This window comes from Vombatus ursinus, unplaced genomic scaffold (genome assembly GCF_900497805.2).
Source record: "Vombatus ursinus unplaced genomic scaffold, bare-nosed wombat genome assembly UNPS02014868.1, whole genome shotgun sequence".
Taxonomy (NCBI): domain Eukaryota; kingdom Metazoa; phylum Chordata; class Mammalia; order Diprotodontia; family Vombatidae; genus Vombatus; species Vombatus ursinus.
In genome coordinates this window covers 458,609-474,256 of record NW_020954646.1, presented here as the reverse complement: position 1 = coordinate 474,256, position 15,648 = coordinate 458,609, and the positions used below count along the sequence as shown (strand labels likewise).

Sequence of the window (15,648 nt, the reverse complement as noted above, 5' to 3'; positions counted from 1 at the left end):
TAGGGAGCCCCGGCTGCTGGGGAAAGGCATCTGGGGCTAGGTGTGTGGCACCAGGCCTGGGGAAGGGTAGCTGGACCAGCCTCCGGCAGGAGCCACAGGCCAGGCAGGGTGGGGGCTGTCAGGGTCTCCTGCCTTTCCTTCCAGGGATCCTTTCCTCATTGCCCCCTGGGGATCGGCGGCCTCCTCTTCCTCCTTACCTCTAGCCTCACACTATCGTCCCTGCTCTTCCTTCTAAACTCTGCGCTCAAGCCGACCTCTATTTTTTCCTACTTTTCTGGATCCTTGGTACTGATTGTATTATTCTAGATGTCGGGTGGCCCACGTGCTCTTTCCCTCGAGCCCCCCAAAAACCTGGGAACTAGCTGCTGTTACCACGTGCATTTGAAAGATGAAGAAGCGGGGCACCGGGAGTCCGAGAGCTGGGGCTTCCCCGTGCTCTCCCTCCTCTTTCCACCCCTGGGTTAAGAAGCCCTGCAGTGTAGAGAAGGATAGGCTAGTGTTGTTGTTATTATTATTGTCTAGTGTCCCTGTGTGTGTGTGTGTGTGTGTGTGTGTGTGTCGATGGAGCCTCTGCCCGTGCTCGGAGCTGTCCTGCCAGGTTGCTCAGCCGATGGGATCGATTCTCCCTGGGCATTGAAGGGTGTCTGTTTTCTCCAGACCCCGTCAGACCGTTTTGATTACAGGTCTCCAGGGTGTGCATGGAGCTGCTCTGGCAGCCCTCTCCCTTGCTTCCTGCAGAGTCGGGCACACGGCGGGTTTTCATGAGATCTCTATTGAGTGAAGGTCCTTCGGGACGGCTTTGATTGCCCCGGGCCCCTGGCATCTGGCTGGAGCTTCAGGGGGCCCTCCTGCAGGTGCTTTTTCTGCTGGGGAGGCGGTGATCTGAGCCCCGGAGTAGAGGGAGGCCCCATCCCAAGTGACCCTGCTTTGGCACCCCCAGGTCCCAGCTTTGCAGCAAGAAGGAAGTGAAGACGGACGGCTCTGCCCCTCTGCCCAGAGCTCCAGGCCCGAGGCAGGGAGGGAGCAGATCCGGGAGCCTCGGACCATCCTGGCTGAGGGTGCTGGCCAAGGAGCAGGGAGAATGGACCACTTCTTCCTAATGCTCGAGGGGAGAGGTGAGAGTGAGGGGCCCAGGGCTGGCAGGGGAGGAGTGGTGGGGGGAGGGGATCTCCCCAGGGAGGAGTCCTCTCCCTATGGCAGTTGTGTGTCTTTTTCTGTTCTCTCAACTCCTTCTGGCTCAGTAAGCATGTATTAAGCACCTGCTGTGTGCTCTACACAGTGCTAGGCCCTCGAGGTGCAAAGATGAAGGTGAAGGGTCCCTGCCCTCCATTCTGCTGGGGAGGGGGCAGCTCTGGTCCAGATCCAGGGCAGAGCTGCCTGTGGGAAAGATCTTGGCACCTCTATGCCCATTTCTCCATCCTTGGCGATGACGGAGCTGAGCTCCCCGCCCTCCCGCTTGTACAGTATGTGTCCGGCACCTACTCATTTGTGGAGTTTCACCTGCCCTCCACGGCAGGGACGGTGTCCCCTGCACCCACCCAGTACCGGGCCCACAGTGGACAATCACCGATGCTTTGGGGACCCCGAGTGGGCCAGCCCAAGGGATGGAAATGCCCTATTCCACTGTCTGTGTGAAGGAGAGCTTTAGAGAAGCCTGACTTGGGCTGTGTCAGTGGTGGAGAGAGTAGCTATGTGTGCTGGAGGATGGAGCAGCAGCACGTGGGACAGCCAGGGAGGACCGCGGCCTAGTAGGACAGAACGGGGTTCCCTCAGAGTGGGCTGAGGCACCTGTTCTGCGCAGAGCAGCTGCTGGCGCCCTTTCTCCCCCAATCACCTTGGGTCTGCGTAGATGCACATGCCTACGTGAGTCCCCAGCACACGGCCAGCACTTAATACATTCTCAGGGACGGCTGGGGGGGGGAACGGGCACCCTCGAGACCGCCGGTGCCCTGGTCAGCCCACACACCTGGCGGGTAAGTGTGGCGCCGTAGTTTGGGAGGGACATCGATAGGTGCGTCGGGGCAGCCAGGATAGGTGGCCGGGCTGACGGGGTCTGTTGGGAGAATGGGCGTGTTTGGTCTGGAGAGGAGAGCGCTGGAGGGGGGCGCAGGCTGGTTGGCTTCCTGGAAGCCGGGTTTGCTGATGCCCCCAGCCCGCCTCATCTCCCCTCCGAGGAGGGCCGGGAGCTTCTGTTCTTTGCACCCGAATCCCGCGCCCTTGTCCAGTGCCTGCTGCACGGCGGGTCCTTAACGCATGTGTGCGCTGACCCCAAGAAGCCTGGGCCAGAGCGGGCCTCCCCCTCGGCTTGCAGAGGGGAATCTTCTTCAGCTCCAGGGGGGTCACGGGTTCGAGGACTGTGTGAACTTGGAGGGCCTCAGGGCTCTGGCTCTTTGCTCATTGGTCCTTTCACGGCTTGGATAAAAGCGTGTGGCAGGCCTGTCAGTCTTGCCCACGGCAGAGCCGGGAGAGGGGCAGTAACACAACGGATGACCGTCAGGTCCGAGAAGCCAGGCAGTCAGCACCTACCGTGTGCCAGGCCCTGTGCTCAGCACTCGGGAGGGGATGCAAAGACTGACTAGGGAGGACCCCTGCCCTCAAGGAGTTTACAGTCTAATGGGGAGATAACCCGGGGATGGAGGAACACCGAGGAACGGTGTCCTGAGGGGGAGGAGAACGAGCAGAACTTCCTGCAGAAGGTGGGTTGTTGCCAGCTTTAAATCCTGCAGGGAAGCTGGGAGGGGGGGTGAGGAGGGAGGGCTTTCCAGGCAGGGGCACAGCCTGGAAATTCCTGGGGCGGGAGGTGGGGGGTGGGCGGTGTCCGGGAAGGGATGGGGAGCACGGGGTCATGAAGGGCTTCGAAGGCCCGGCAGGATCTAGTGTGTAATCCTGGAGGTGCCGGGGAGGAGGCGAGGAGGGCCAAGCCAGGACACAAGGGTTAAGAGTGTGTGACGTGTTCGGAAAGTCAAGGCGACAGATGTGGGGGGAGAGGGAGAGTTGACATGCCCTCTGAGTGGCGAGGCCAGGGCACCGGCGCCTTCGCTTTAAGAGGAAGAGAGAAGAGTTTGGGGAGGGGCACAGATGCCGAGGTCCCTCTTGGCCACGGTGAATTCATGATAGGTCATTGCAGACACAAGACTGGTTAGTGGTCTTGTGGGCCTCGAAGCGGCTTAGGGACCCCTCCTCAAAATACTGTTTGTAATGCATAAACTCAAATGCACAGGATTGCAAAGGAAACCAATCACGTCGAGATGCCCTCATCAGGATTGTCCTTTTTATTTTACCAAGCTCACGGAGCCCAGATGAGGAGCCCCTGGGCTCTGTGGTCCCGTCCACCCGTGAACTCTCATCATTCGGAGAGGCAGAGATGAGGCGGGATGGAGTCCTGGGTGGGAGGACAGAAGCAGAAGGGGGGTCCCGATGTCTTGGATAAATTTTCTAAGCCACCAACTCTGCCTTACGCTGTGGCTTGGTGTGGGGCCGAGCACGGCCATTAGTGACCGCTTGCTCCCTAGGCGCAGCTGTGCCACCCGCGCCATCTGCCAGCCCTCCTCACTCCCTCTTATGCACGAGGCCGGCCTGCGAGACTCGTCAGGGCTTGGCCGACATCTGGGTGACTGTCCTTAGGACGCTGCCTGAATTCCCGGCCTCCTGCTGGGCATGTGGAGGAGGAGGAGGAGAAGGAGAGCTTGTCCTGACCTGCTCTTGATGAAGCCACGCTGGCTTCTGCTCCCTCCTCTGCTAACCGCCGGCCCGGCCTCAGGTTCCCAGGCCAGCCCCCACGCGCTCTTCCCTCTTCAGAGACCATCTCCAGCATTTGCTTTCTCCCGTGCTGCTGTCCCGCCTCGATCCCCCGCAGAGCCCGGACGGTTCAGCTTTGGCAGCCGAGGGTGGAGCCCACCTGGGCCTGCGTGCTGGGACTTCACCAGGGCAGGGAGCTGCTCTCCCCGTTTCTCCCCATTTATCAGGGTGGGGGTGGGATGTTCTCCGTTGTCTCTGGCCGGCCTGTTCCACACTTTGGAGCGGTCATTCTCCGTGGCAGAGGAAACTGAGGCCCAGGGAGGTCACAGGATCACGGGATCCTGGGCTGGAAGGGCCCTCAGAGGCCATCAGGGCCAGCCCCATCATTTTACAGATGAGAAAACTGAGGCTGAGGGGAACATCACAGGATCCTGAGCTGGAAGGGCCTTTCCCCATCATTTTACAGATGGAGAAACTGAGGCCCAGGGAGGTCACAGGATCGTAGGATCCTGGGCTGGAAGGGCCCTCAGCAGCCATCGGGGCCAGCCCATCATTTTACAGATGAGGAAACTGAGGCCAAGGGGAACATCACAGGATCCTGAGCTAGAAGGGCCCTTCCCCATCATTTACAGATGGAGAAACTGAGGCCCAGGGAGGTCACAGGATCGTAGGATCCTGGGCTGGAAGGGCCCTCAGCGGCCATCGGGGCCAGCCCAGGCACAACCATGTTTAAGCCCTGGACGAATCACGTCTCTGAGCCCAGTTTTTCTCCCTAACCCTCCAGGGCGTGCCCTCGGAAGCCTGGACAGGAGTTGGGGGGCTGGGGGGCAGACTGGTCTCTCTCTCGTGACTTTTCTATCTTTCCTCAGGCCTGCCTTCCCAAGAGTTTGCCCTTTCCAAAGAATGGAGGCTGGAGGAGGAGGAGGAGGAGGAGGAAGGCATGACTTCGAGGCTCCTGGCAGCCATGGCCCAGGTGAGATGAGGGTTCTTCCAGACATCAGCGTGTCCGGTGGTAAGCTCCAGGGAAAACTGTGTGCGTGTGTGTAAGTGGAGTTTGTGTGTGTGTGTGTGTGTGTGTGCATGTGCAGACCTGTGATTTTGGCCACGCAGGGGGCTCCCTCTGAGCTCACACACACACACACACACTGATAACTCTCTGCACCTTAGAGAGCGGCCCAGAGCCCCATGTGAGCGCTAGTGACTTGTCCAAGGTCACACAGCCAGAATGTGTCAGAGGCGAGATTTGGACACCCTCTGAGTGGACACCACACTGTACTTATGCTCCATCAAATCCTTCTGTCCCTAAAGTGGGAGGACCCGGTGCCCCCTGTGCCCTCACATGCCCACGCATTCCCAGGTTTGGGTTTTGGGGGAGGTCAGGAGGCAGGCATACGCCTGTGGTTTCATCGATCCAGGCTTAGCTGGGACAGCAGGGACTGTTTGCACCTGACCTAGGGCCTGGCACACAGCAGGCGCCTAATGAATGCTGCACTGAATTAAATTCAGTCGATGAGGCCTCCCTTCGGATGGACAGCCCCGCGAGCCTCGTCCAGGAATGCCTTCCAGGGAAGGCAGGTGGGTGGCTTGGGAGCCGGAGCATCGGGTCTGGCCCTAGCCAGCCCAGAGGTCCGGGGGGAGCCCTGGGAGCTGAAGGCACCAGGATGGTGCTGTGGGGTGTGGCCAGGGCAAGGTGCAAGAAGAGGCCAAAGGCAGCCCCTGCCCTCAAGGAGCTTCCAGTCCAGGGGAGCCAGGAATGTGGCCCTGGGGGAGGGGGAGAGTCTTCTTTCAGACCTCTTCGGAAAGGAAGGGACGGCAAAGACGAGAGCCGCGTGCAGGGATTGGAAGCTGGGGGTAACAGATCCAGAGGGAGCGGACACATTCCTGCCGGCTCAGATGGGCAGAGAAGGCCCCAGGAGCGCTGGGGGTATGCGGGCAGGAGATTGGTGTGTGTGTGTGTGTGTGTGTGTGTGTGTGTGTGAGAGGGTCTGAAATACGCTAGGGAAAGGTAACAGAATGAAAGATGGCATTTTACGCTGCGTGTTAAAATGTAACATGTTTGGGTTCGTTTTGTGTATGTTTATACAACCACCCGGGTTTACTTTGTTGTTCAGTCCTGTCTGACTCTTCGGGACCCCATTTGGAGTTTTCTTTTCTTTTTTTTTTTTTTGCTTTTTTGGTGAGGCAATCAGAGTTAAGTGACTTGCCCAGGATCACACGGCTAGGGTCAGGTGTCTGAGGCCAGTTTTGAACTCAGGTCCTCCTGTTTCAGAGGCTGGAGCTCTATCCACTGCGCCACCTAGCTGCCCTCTGTTTGGAGTTTTTTTGGCAAAGTTACTGGAGAGGTTAGCTGTTTTCTCTTCTCCAGCTCATTTTCCAGATGAGCAAACTGAGGCAAACATTTAAAGTACTGAAGGGTTAAGGGACTTGCCCAGGGTCACGCAACTAGTGAGTGTCTGAGGCCAGATTTGAACTGAGGAAGAAGGGTCCTCCTGACTCCTGGCCCCACGCTCTGTGCACTATGGCACCGCCTCGCTGCCCATTTACCCAATAACAGTTTATTTCAGCTCCTGGAATAGCCTGAGGTTTTTCAGACCCTCCAGCCAGGTCCAAGATGTTTTTCCCATGGTCATATTGGTTGCTGCTTGAGTTCTTTCCAAATTTCTTGATATTTCTCAAGAAATACCTCCTAGTATTCCAGTATATTAATGTGAGGGGTGGTGTGGCTGGGGGTCTGTTGAGTCCAGCCTCTGATGCCCACTGGCTGCAGGACCTGGGCTATTGGCTTGACCCCTCAGTGCCCAAGGAATGTCTCTCTGCCTGTAAGTGCTGGAGGGCATACCGTGGGAGAGGGAGTACTCTCACTGGGAGTACCCTGTGTGATTGATGTTTGTTAACATACCACAATTCGTCTACCCGTTCGCCTGTTGCTGGTGATTTTCAGGTGTTTTTGTAATTACAAGTAATGGCACTATGAAAATCTTTTGAGCAGAGGTCTCTTCATTTGGGACAGCACTTTCAGGGTCTGTAGCCGGCAGCAGTATGTTGAAAGAGTGTGACTGGTTTTGTAACTTTGTGAATTGCTAGATTTCTTTCCAGAAAGATTGTTACTTTGCGATGTCTCCGGCCACGGAGGCGTGTACCTGTTTTTGCACAGCCCCGCCAACATTGACTTTTGTTGCTTTTCATTATTTTTGCCAGGTGGAGGTCTGTGAGGTTTTGTTCTCGTGTTATTTTAGTTTGCATTTCTGGTTCTTAGTGATCAGAGTATTTTTTCCTAATGATTATGAATGATCTATATTTAAATTATTCATATTCTTTGACTATTCTTCCATTATGGATTGGGAGTTACCACGGGGCCTTTTTAAATGGTTTTTATTGATGTCTTTTGTTTTTATGTTACAGTCATTTGGGAAAAAGAAAACAACCAAATATTTTTGCCTTCATGCATTTGATATATGTAAAAGCTTTTTAATTTTTTATAGTCAAAATTGTTTTATTCTTTGTGATCTCCTCTTTTCCTTGTTTAAAAGTCTCCCATCACTGTGGTTGTGAAACGATAGTGAGTACATTCTCTTCCTATTTTTAGAAAATTCAGGTCACTTATCCATTTTGAGCTTATGGGACCGTCACTGGGGCTTCTCACAGTTTGCATGCAGTTAAATGTCAAGGTTTTGTTCTAGTTCTATTTTCCCCAGCCTTTTTCTCTTCAATTTTTTGAGGGTTATTGTACAGAATTTGTTATTTCGATAGAATCCGGCATTCTTGTTCTTAATAATTTTATTGGCTGAATACGAACAAAAACCTCCTTCCCAGATCAGGACAAAGACATCACTGCATGTGCTCCTTGCTCTTCTTAATAGCTATCTTATGCTTGTCTGTCAGCCAGCTGGAGTTCATTGGGAAACGTCATGTTACATAAGGTCCTAAGTATCATTCCCACCAGGTTGGCCCTCAGTTTTCCAAAGGGTGTTTCCTCAATCAGTAAGCCTTTCCCCAGTTTTTCTCTTCTATAATTTTAACGAACACTCATCTTTTATAGACATTTAGTTGGATATCTGGAGTGTGTATTCTACCCCATTGATCTGCCTCTTGGTTTTTGTTTTTGGAGGAATTTTGCCCATTTATTTAATTTTTAGGATAACAGCTTTGTGATATCATCCAAAGCCTGGGAGTGTAAGGACACACTTATTCCACATACCCCTGGATATATTTTGCTCTCTTATTTTATTTGTCATTCTTAATTCTTTTTAAAAAAAAATATTGATGTCTTTTTTACATCACCTCCATTTCTACATGTATCTCCTTCCCCACCCCAGGAGCCATCCCTTATAACATACAATAAAAAAGAAGGGGGTGGGAGGCAGTTCACCAGAAGTAGCCAGCACATCTCCCTGGTTGTGTAGCATTTGCAGCGTTCCACAACCGTAACGCTGCATTTCCTCAGAGGAGGAAGAGAGGTGTATTTTCTTGATGCTCAGTAGCAAAGCTTGGTCATGGGAACAGAGCCTTGAAGGTTTTGTGGCGGTTTTTCATTCATCTACATTGTTGCTATTCAGCATTTTATGCGCTGGCTTTTTGGTTCTGCGTACTTTGTTTGCATCAGTTCATATAAGTCTTCCATATTTCTCCAATCATTTCTGTTGTCACAGTCATTGTTTGCACCGTTTTCTTGGTTTTTCATACTTAATTTGCATCAGACGCCTTCCATGCTTCTCTGAATGTTTTAGGCCCAAGTTATTACAATAGAGTAAAACTCCATGACATTTATGAACCACAATGTAGCCATTCCCCGGTCAATGGCATCAAATCTAAAACATGTTGCTAAGAGTATTTTTGTGTGGTGGGGCCTTTCTTTTTTAATCTTCTCAAGTCTATTCTGAGAAGTGCCTCTAAGTGAAAGGGGATGAACATTCTAGTCACATTCTTAACATAATTTCAAGTGATCATTTTTCCAGACTATATGGTCCATTTCTCAGATCCACCAGTAGTGCATGAGTGTGCTTGTCTTTCTGCAGCACCTCCAACGTTGATTATTTTCTTTTTCTACTTCTTTTTTTTTTTTTTTAGGCAATTGTGGTTAAGTGACTTGCCCAGGGTCACACAGCTAGTAAGTGTCAAGTGTTTGGTCTGAGGCTGGATTTGAACTCAGGTCCTCTGGACTTCAGGGCCAGTGCTCCATCCGCTGCGCCACCTAGCTGCCCCTATTTTCTTCTTTTTACACAGAATGAAAACAAGGGGCTGGGCCAAAATTTACCATATATCAGGTAAATAAAGAAAAAGCAGGAGCTTTCAGACAGGGCAAAAAAATAAACCAAAAAAAACATTCACAACATAAAAAGAGATTAACAAGGAAACTGCATTATACCAAAGGAACTGTGGTCAACAGGCCAGTATCAGTATTAAACTTGTATCCTCCAAATACCTAGCATCAAGACTTCATAAAAGGAAATTCACTGAATTATAAGAAGACATAGATGTTAAAACAGCAGTGATAGGAGATTTAATATCCTCTTAGTTTTGGTGAATCTCAGCAGAAAGATAAAGAAAAGGGAAAACATGGAATTGAACACATTGCTGGAGAAAGTAGAGCCAAAGGAGTAAATGGTATCTCCTAAACAGAACTGCTAAAGAATATATGTGTTTCTCAGCATCTCCTTTCACCCCATGGAACTTCTTTCTTTTTAACTGACCTTGTATTAGGGCACAGAGATACTGCAGATGGATATAAAATGGCAGAAATAGTGACCACATCCCTTGTAGACCACAGTGCAGTCAAGATGATCATCAGTTCAGGGGTCATAAACAAAAGACACAGGGCCTTGTGAAGACTTAACACAGAAATCCCCGCTACTGAGTGGGTCAAAGAGCAAGTCATGGAAACAATAATTACGTGAAAGAAAGGGATCGTGATGAAACAACAGACCTGACTTTTTGAGATTCAGCTAAAGCAGTCCTGCGGGCAAAATTATGTCCCCCACAGCATACATTAACAAAACAGAAAAGGAAAGGAGTCTGAAAAAATTAGGAGGGTGACGGATTGGGTAACAAACCCAAGGTGATAGAGAAACGATTTTCGTCTTCTGTCCTCTGTGTCATATTTGTGCCGGCACTGTTTAACGAGCAAGGTTTGGAGCTGGGTCGTAAATCATCTGCAGTTCTTTTGCTACCCTTTGGCCTCTGCTGCACTGGGGAGGGGCCCCGTGGTTTTTTGATATTCATTTCGATATCTTGCTTTTGTCAAGTTCTGGAGGCAGTGGATAGAGAGCTGGGCTTGAAGCCGGAGGTCTTGGGTTCATATCCTGCTTCTGATAAATGCTGGCTCTTTGACCCTGGGCAAGCCCAGAGAAAGGTCCCCCTCCCCACCCCATGGGTAGCAATGGTCTCCTTGACCTTCAGAATCACAGGCCCCGCCTGGGTGCGTCGTTGGTGTTTCATTAAATCTGCAGCTTGATTTGGCAGGTTGTAAATGGAGTTTCCTTGTTAGAAAAACCTTTGTTGCTACTAAATGAGAACATGGGCTGTTTTTGTGGGCTGGTCTTACAGCCATAAGTGGGCTGCTGGGGACCCAGTGCTTGGAGTCAGGAAGGTGAGTCTCCCTGAGTTCAAATGCAGCCTCAGATGCTAACCAGCCGGGTGACCCTGGGCAAGTCACTTCACCCTGCTTGCCTCAGTTTCCTCATCTGCAGAATGAGCTGGAGAAGGAAATGGTAAACCACTCCGGCATCTTTGCCGAGAAAACCCCAAATGCGGTCACGAACGGTGGGACGTGTCTGAAGAAGACTCAGCAACAACAAATGTTATACCCTAACACGTCCCGTTTTCTGTTTTTGGCCTCCTAGAGGCAGGGTGCTGCTAGCCGATAGAAAGCAGCGTTGAGATCAGGAGGATGCGGGTTCACGTCCTGCCCCGGCACTTCGTCGGGGCCCCGGGCCACTCTCTGGGACCAGACAAAGCACAGAGTCTGATTCCTCACCTTCAGGGGCCCTGCCTTAACTGGATCCAGCCAGTGCGCTGCTGCAGGCTCTGGCGTCTGCCAGCGTGCCTGTCTGGCGTGTGAGGGAGGGGAGTGCCTCCTGTGTGCCAGGCACCGGGCCACACGTTTCACAAACACCCTCTCATTCGGTCCTCACACCCACCCTGCCGGGTGGGTGCACTCATTACAGAGTATACTCTTATCATTAATAATATTATACAGCTGAGGAAACCGAGTGAGGCCGGGGTTAAGTGACTCACCCAGGGTCACACAGCCAGTAAGTGTCTGAGCCTGGACTGGATACAGCGTTGCCAGTACTTTGTGGAATAGAAGTCATGACAAGGGGGTATTTTTGTTTTCTTGCCATTTTTAGTGGGAATTCCTCCAGTGTTTCTCAGAACGCATAACGTTGACTTTTATGTTCAAATAGATGCGCCTTATTACGTTGAATCCCCTCTGTCAGTTCTTTCTGTTTTAAAATATTTTGTTACTATAAATTTAATAATATTCATGAGAAATGTAAATAACTAAAACGGGGAATCTCGTTTTTTAAAAATCTAGGCCTGTGATTTTATTTGCATGAAGAACTTCCAGTACAGAAATGCCTTCTACCAACCCAGATCAGTAACTCACTCATCCGTTACTTAGAGTCAGAGAGTTAACTCCCTGGGACACTGAGAGATGAACTGAAGGGACCTGCCCTGGGTCACTCTAGCAGCATGCGTCAGAGGCAGTACTTGAACCCGAGCCTTCCAGACTCCAAGGCTGGCCCTGTGTCTGCTACCCTTCCCCTGTCCCCTTCCCTGTCCCCCCCACCCCCCACTTCCACCACACACACACACACACACACAGCCTGTCAGATCTCCAGAACAAAATCTTAACAGGCAAACTGCCTTTTTATTGGAAAAATAACAGTGTGGAAAAGCCACGAAATAGGGAGCGGGAGATAAGGACTGACAGCCAGTTTGATCCGTCGGTCTCGGGTGTAGAAGGCCCCCGTGCATTGGTGGAATCATTGTGGAGACTTTAGGGGAGTGGGAGGACCAGGGATGAGTTTGGAAGGCCCAGATCAGCTGCAGTCTGCTCTGCTAGAGTGAATGCCCACAGAAATCATAGGTCCTGATTTATCAAGGACGGCCTATTTATTCTGCGTTGTTCTCTTCTGGTTCTCTGTGTGTATTTATAAAGGTCTGTTTGTTTTGTTTGGCCTCCTGTGGGTTTAGTGTCAATGCTCCGCATTTCTTTGTGTTTTTTCTGTAGCGCAGTTTTGGTAGCTAACCTTAACATGTACAGACCCCTCGTGTAGTAAATGTCCTGGGGATACGTAAATGTATGGTGATGTAGGGTGTGAGAAATGCCTCACACGAAACTTCTACCTGCCACTGACTTGTTACCTTATTAATTCTGTCACCAGGCACTAAGGTTATCGAGGTATATTGTGATGTTATATCATCAATTCCTAAAATGGGAAACCTGTAATTAATAGTTAGCTCTGAGCCCCCACCTAGTAAAAACAGTGACGTCTTTTCCCGTAAGCTTCTTTCTCTTTCTCCATTTCAAACCCTGATCCCGCAGGCTTAGACAAACATCAGTCTTAACTGCCTGTATAATTTATCAGCAGTCACAATCAATATCAGGACATAGATAAATATTTGCTCCATGTATTGACTCTGAGAAAGGTCAGCCAGAATCACTTGAAAAGCAGAGGAAAAAAAGTGGTTGTCGTCCGCTAGAATTTTCTCCCTGCCTGGCTTGCAGCTGCTGACTCCCCGAGAGTGCCAGAACTTACGGCCATCAGTTCAGCCCCCTTAGGATGGCGGTCAGAACCTCAGTGGTTCTGCACAGAACGGCCCCTCCACAGCGTGAGTGTTAAAAACTCCGTTGTCTCAGGAGGTCGCTTCAGACGCTCCAACAGGACAGTTCACTCTCAAGCATCCTCAACAAAGAAGATCTTAGCTCTGTCTCCCCATCTCCCAGGGATGCTCTCAGAGGACCAGTAACTCTCCAAGCCTTGTTCTGTCGTTGTGGTTAACTGTGGACGTTCATAGACCCCTTCCCCACGACGCTAGCTTTCTCCTCCGGGGATGCCCACGACAGATCAGTCTCCAAGATTCTACTGGCTGTTGTTTTCTCTTAAAGATAAAGGCATGACCAGAGGCTCGGAGAGCACTTACTTAAGCCGGGGTCCTGTTTAGACACACACTGATTTTGGTCTGCGGTTTTAGTCCGGGCAGGATGGTTGCAGGAGGAAAACTCCCTCCACGGATTAGTCGGCAGTCAGTGCGGCGCTGCGGAGGTTGTCCGTGGTCATGTAGCCACTGTACGTCACAGTCTTCAAGGGCTCCAGTCCTTTCTTCCCTCACTGTCGCCAACAAAGCAGCCACAGATGATCCTCAGGCTGGAATCTCAGCTAGGGGTTCTCTGCGGCACAGGGCACCATCCGTCTTGTGATCTGTTGGTGGATTTCCCTCTGGGGTCCAGCCAGCCCACCCTGCCCACTACCAGATGCTTCTGCGCTACACCGCTCAAGCGGAGTGTTATCGCTCTGCCTGTTTTAACAAGTTGATGGGAGTAAATTAGCATCTTAAGTTAGCGTGCTTTCATTTCTATTTCCCTGATTCTTAGATAATTTGAAAGGAGGTGCTTATTCACCATCTGTATTTGAGCCGAAACAAGTAAAAGCCAGAAGGGACCCTGGAGATCTCTGGTCCGGGGATTCTTCCCCTTTCTGGGGCCCCAGACCCCTTGGACAGACAGTCTGGGGAAGTCTAAGGCTGGACTGCTGCTCAGAATTGCATCTTTAAGTGCAGAAAAATAAACCACAGAGGAAACCAGAAATACTATGATAACGATGCGATTCTCTACCTCGTTCATGGATTTCCTGAATTCTGTCCACAGACCTTAGATCAGGAGCCCCTAGTCTAGTACACACACACGCACACGCACACACAGGAACACACGCACACACACACACGCGCACACACACATTCCACCAGCCCATTGAGTTGAAAGGACTTTCCAAAGGTCCCCCGGTTGTAAGGAGCCGAGCCGGGGTTCGAGCCCGAGTTTGGCTGTTAACTCCGGCGCCCTCCGTTTATCGGTGCGCCGTCTTCTTAGCAGTGGACTTCTGCTCACGCGTGCCCGTCTCTGCCTCCCCCTCCGGCCTCTCTTCCCCGGTGCTCCCGGCGTCGTGGGACGCCCCCGCCTCCCAGGCTAGCCTGGCATCGCGGTGAGATGGACGCGGCTTCTCTCCGGGAGGCTCAGCCACTCGTTACTCGGGGCGCGGATGAGGTTGAGGCAGTGATTTTAAACAGACAGCTTTCTGCGCTTGTTCCCAGGGCCCTACGGTCACACATCAGCCCTGGAAAGGGCCTTGCGGGCCGCGCCATCGTTTTGCAGAGGAGGGAGTCGAGGCCCAGAGGGGCGTCGTGGCACGACGGATCGTGGGGTGGGAGGGCCCGAGTTCAGACCCCGGCTCGCCCGCTGTGTGACCCTGGATCGGTCACTGGGCCTCGGCTTCCTGCTGTGTGAAGTGGAGCCGTTGGGTTAGATGGCCCGGAGAGGCCCTTCAGCCCTAAGTCTGTGACGCCCGAATCGGTGACTGGTGCAAGGCCCCCCGGGTAGTAGGGGTGCTGTGTCTGCAAAGGGGAGAGGGCGCCCTCTGCCGTCGGCGTACCCCTCTTACACCTTCGCATCGGAGTTCGGAGGATTGTGGATCGGGAGACGCCGGGTGGAGAGCGGGGAAGACCTCGGGGCCGTTGAGTCTGGGTGGGGGGAGGGACTTGAATCCGGTCCCGACTGCAGCGCCCTCTCCCCGCGCCGCCTCCGCCCGCCTCCGCCCGCCTCGCTGGCGTCTGACCTCATCTGCGCCGCGCGGCAAGGTCACCCGGCCTCCCGTCATCTGCGTCATCTGCGTCAGCGTCGCACGAGGTTCACGTCGGCGTCGCCGCCGCAGAGCGGACGAGTGAGAGCGCTTTGAGCGCGTCGCGGCGGCCGGGTCTCGTGGCGGCGGCCGGCTCTCGAGGCGGCGGCCGCGTCGTTGTTAGGTGGCCTTGTCCTCGGTGCCCCTTTATCGCACTGCTGGCCGTTGCGTCGTGTGCTAACAGAACGCCTGTTTTGGCCTTGCTGTGACCGAGCCGGCTTTATCCAGGCCGCTGCACGCCCCGGTCCTGCTTTCTGCTCTTAGGGATGCGGGCTTCTCTAGCCTGGCCTCGCCTGCCTGGGGGTGTCGGTTCGGGTAAAGCGGGGGGAACCGAGTCGCAGAAGCAGCCCATCGTCGGGCCGGGGCCCTCCCTGGCAACGGAGCGGATCGATGGAAACGCTGTACAGCTTTCTCCTCCTGTCCCGTCACTTCTCCCCTGCCACCCATCCACTGCTCCCCTGGCCACCCCCGGCCCTCGTCGCCTTGCTCCTGGCCTGTTGCAGGAGGCTGCCGGGGGGTCTCCCGGCCTCGCGTCTTTCCGACTTCACGTCTGACACCGCGCCCCGTGACCGCCTTGTGCGTGCGGGAGCTGAGGGTGACGATGAGGCGGTGACTTGGGTGACTGGGAAGGTTCTGGGGCCCCCAGCGGTAACGGGAAGTTTGGGAGAAGGAAGTTGGGGGCAGGAAGGCGATGGCCCCGTTTGAGAACCCGCAGGACATCCCGCTGAATGTTCTAAGAGGCCGTTGGTGAAGCAAGACGGGAGCTGAGGAGAGAGATGAGGGCTGAGCCCAGAGACCGAGGAGTCGTCTGTGTAGACATGATACGGGAGTGGATGAGATCACCAGGAATGTAGAGGAAAGAGAAGAGAGCCCAGGACAGAGCCACGGGGGACGCCTGCCGCTAGTGCACGTGACACGGATGGTGAAAGGACAGAAGAGCTGGAAGAGGAGCAGCGGTCAGATGAGGAGGAGGAGGAGGAGGCCAGGGGAGTCAGTGCCCCCAAGATCTGGTGAG

The 15,648-nt window shown here is 53.1% G+C and overlaps 1 protein-coding gene across 1 annotated transcript in view; it reads left to right on the top strand.

Moving 5' to 3' along the window:
* Positions 1–15,648, top strand: part of LOC114028051 (zinc finger protein 879-like) — a 28,281-nt gene that overhangs the window by 1,670 nt on the left and 10,963 nt on the right. Inside the window, exons 6-7 of the mRNA XM_027842237.1 lie at positions 941–1,115; positions 4,608–4,711. Coding sequence (XP_027698038.1) covers positions 941–1,115; positions 4,608–4,711 — 279 coding nt within the window. The remainder of the gene's footprint in view (positions 1–940; positions 1,116–4,607; positions 4,712–15,648) is intronic.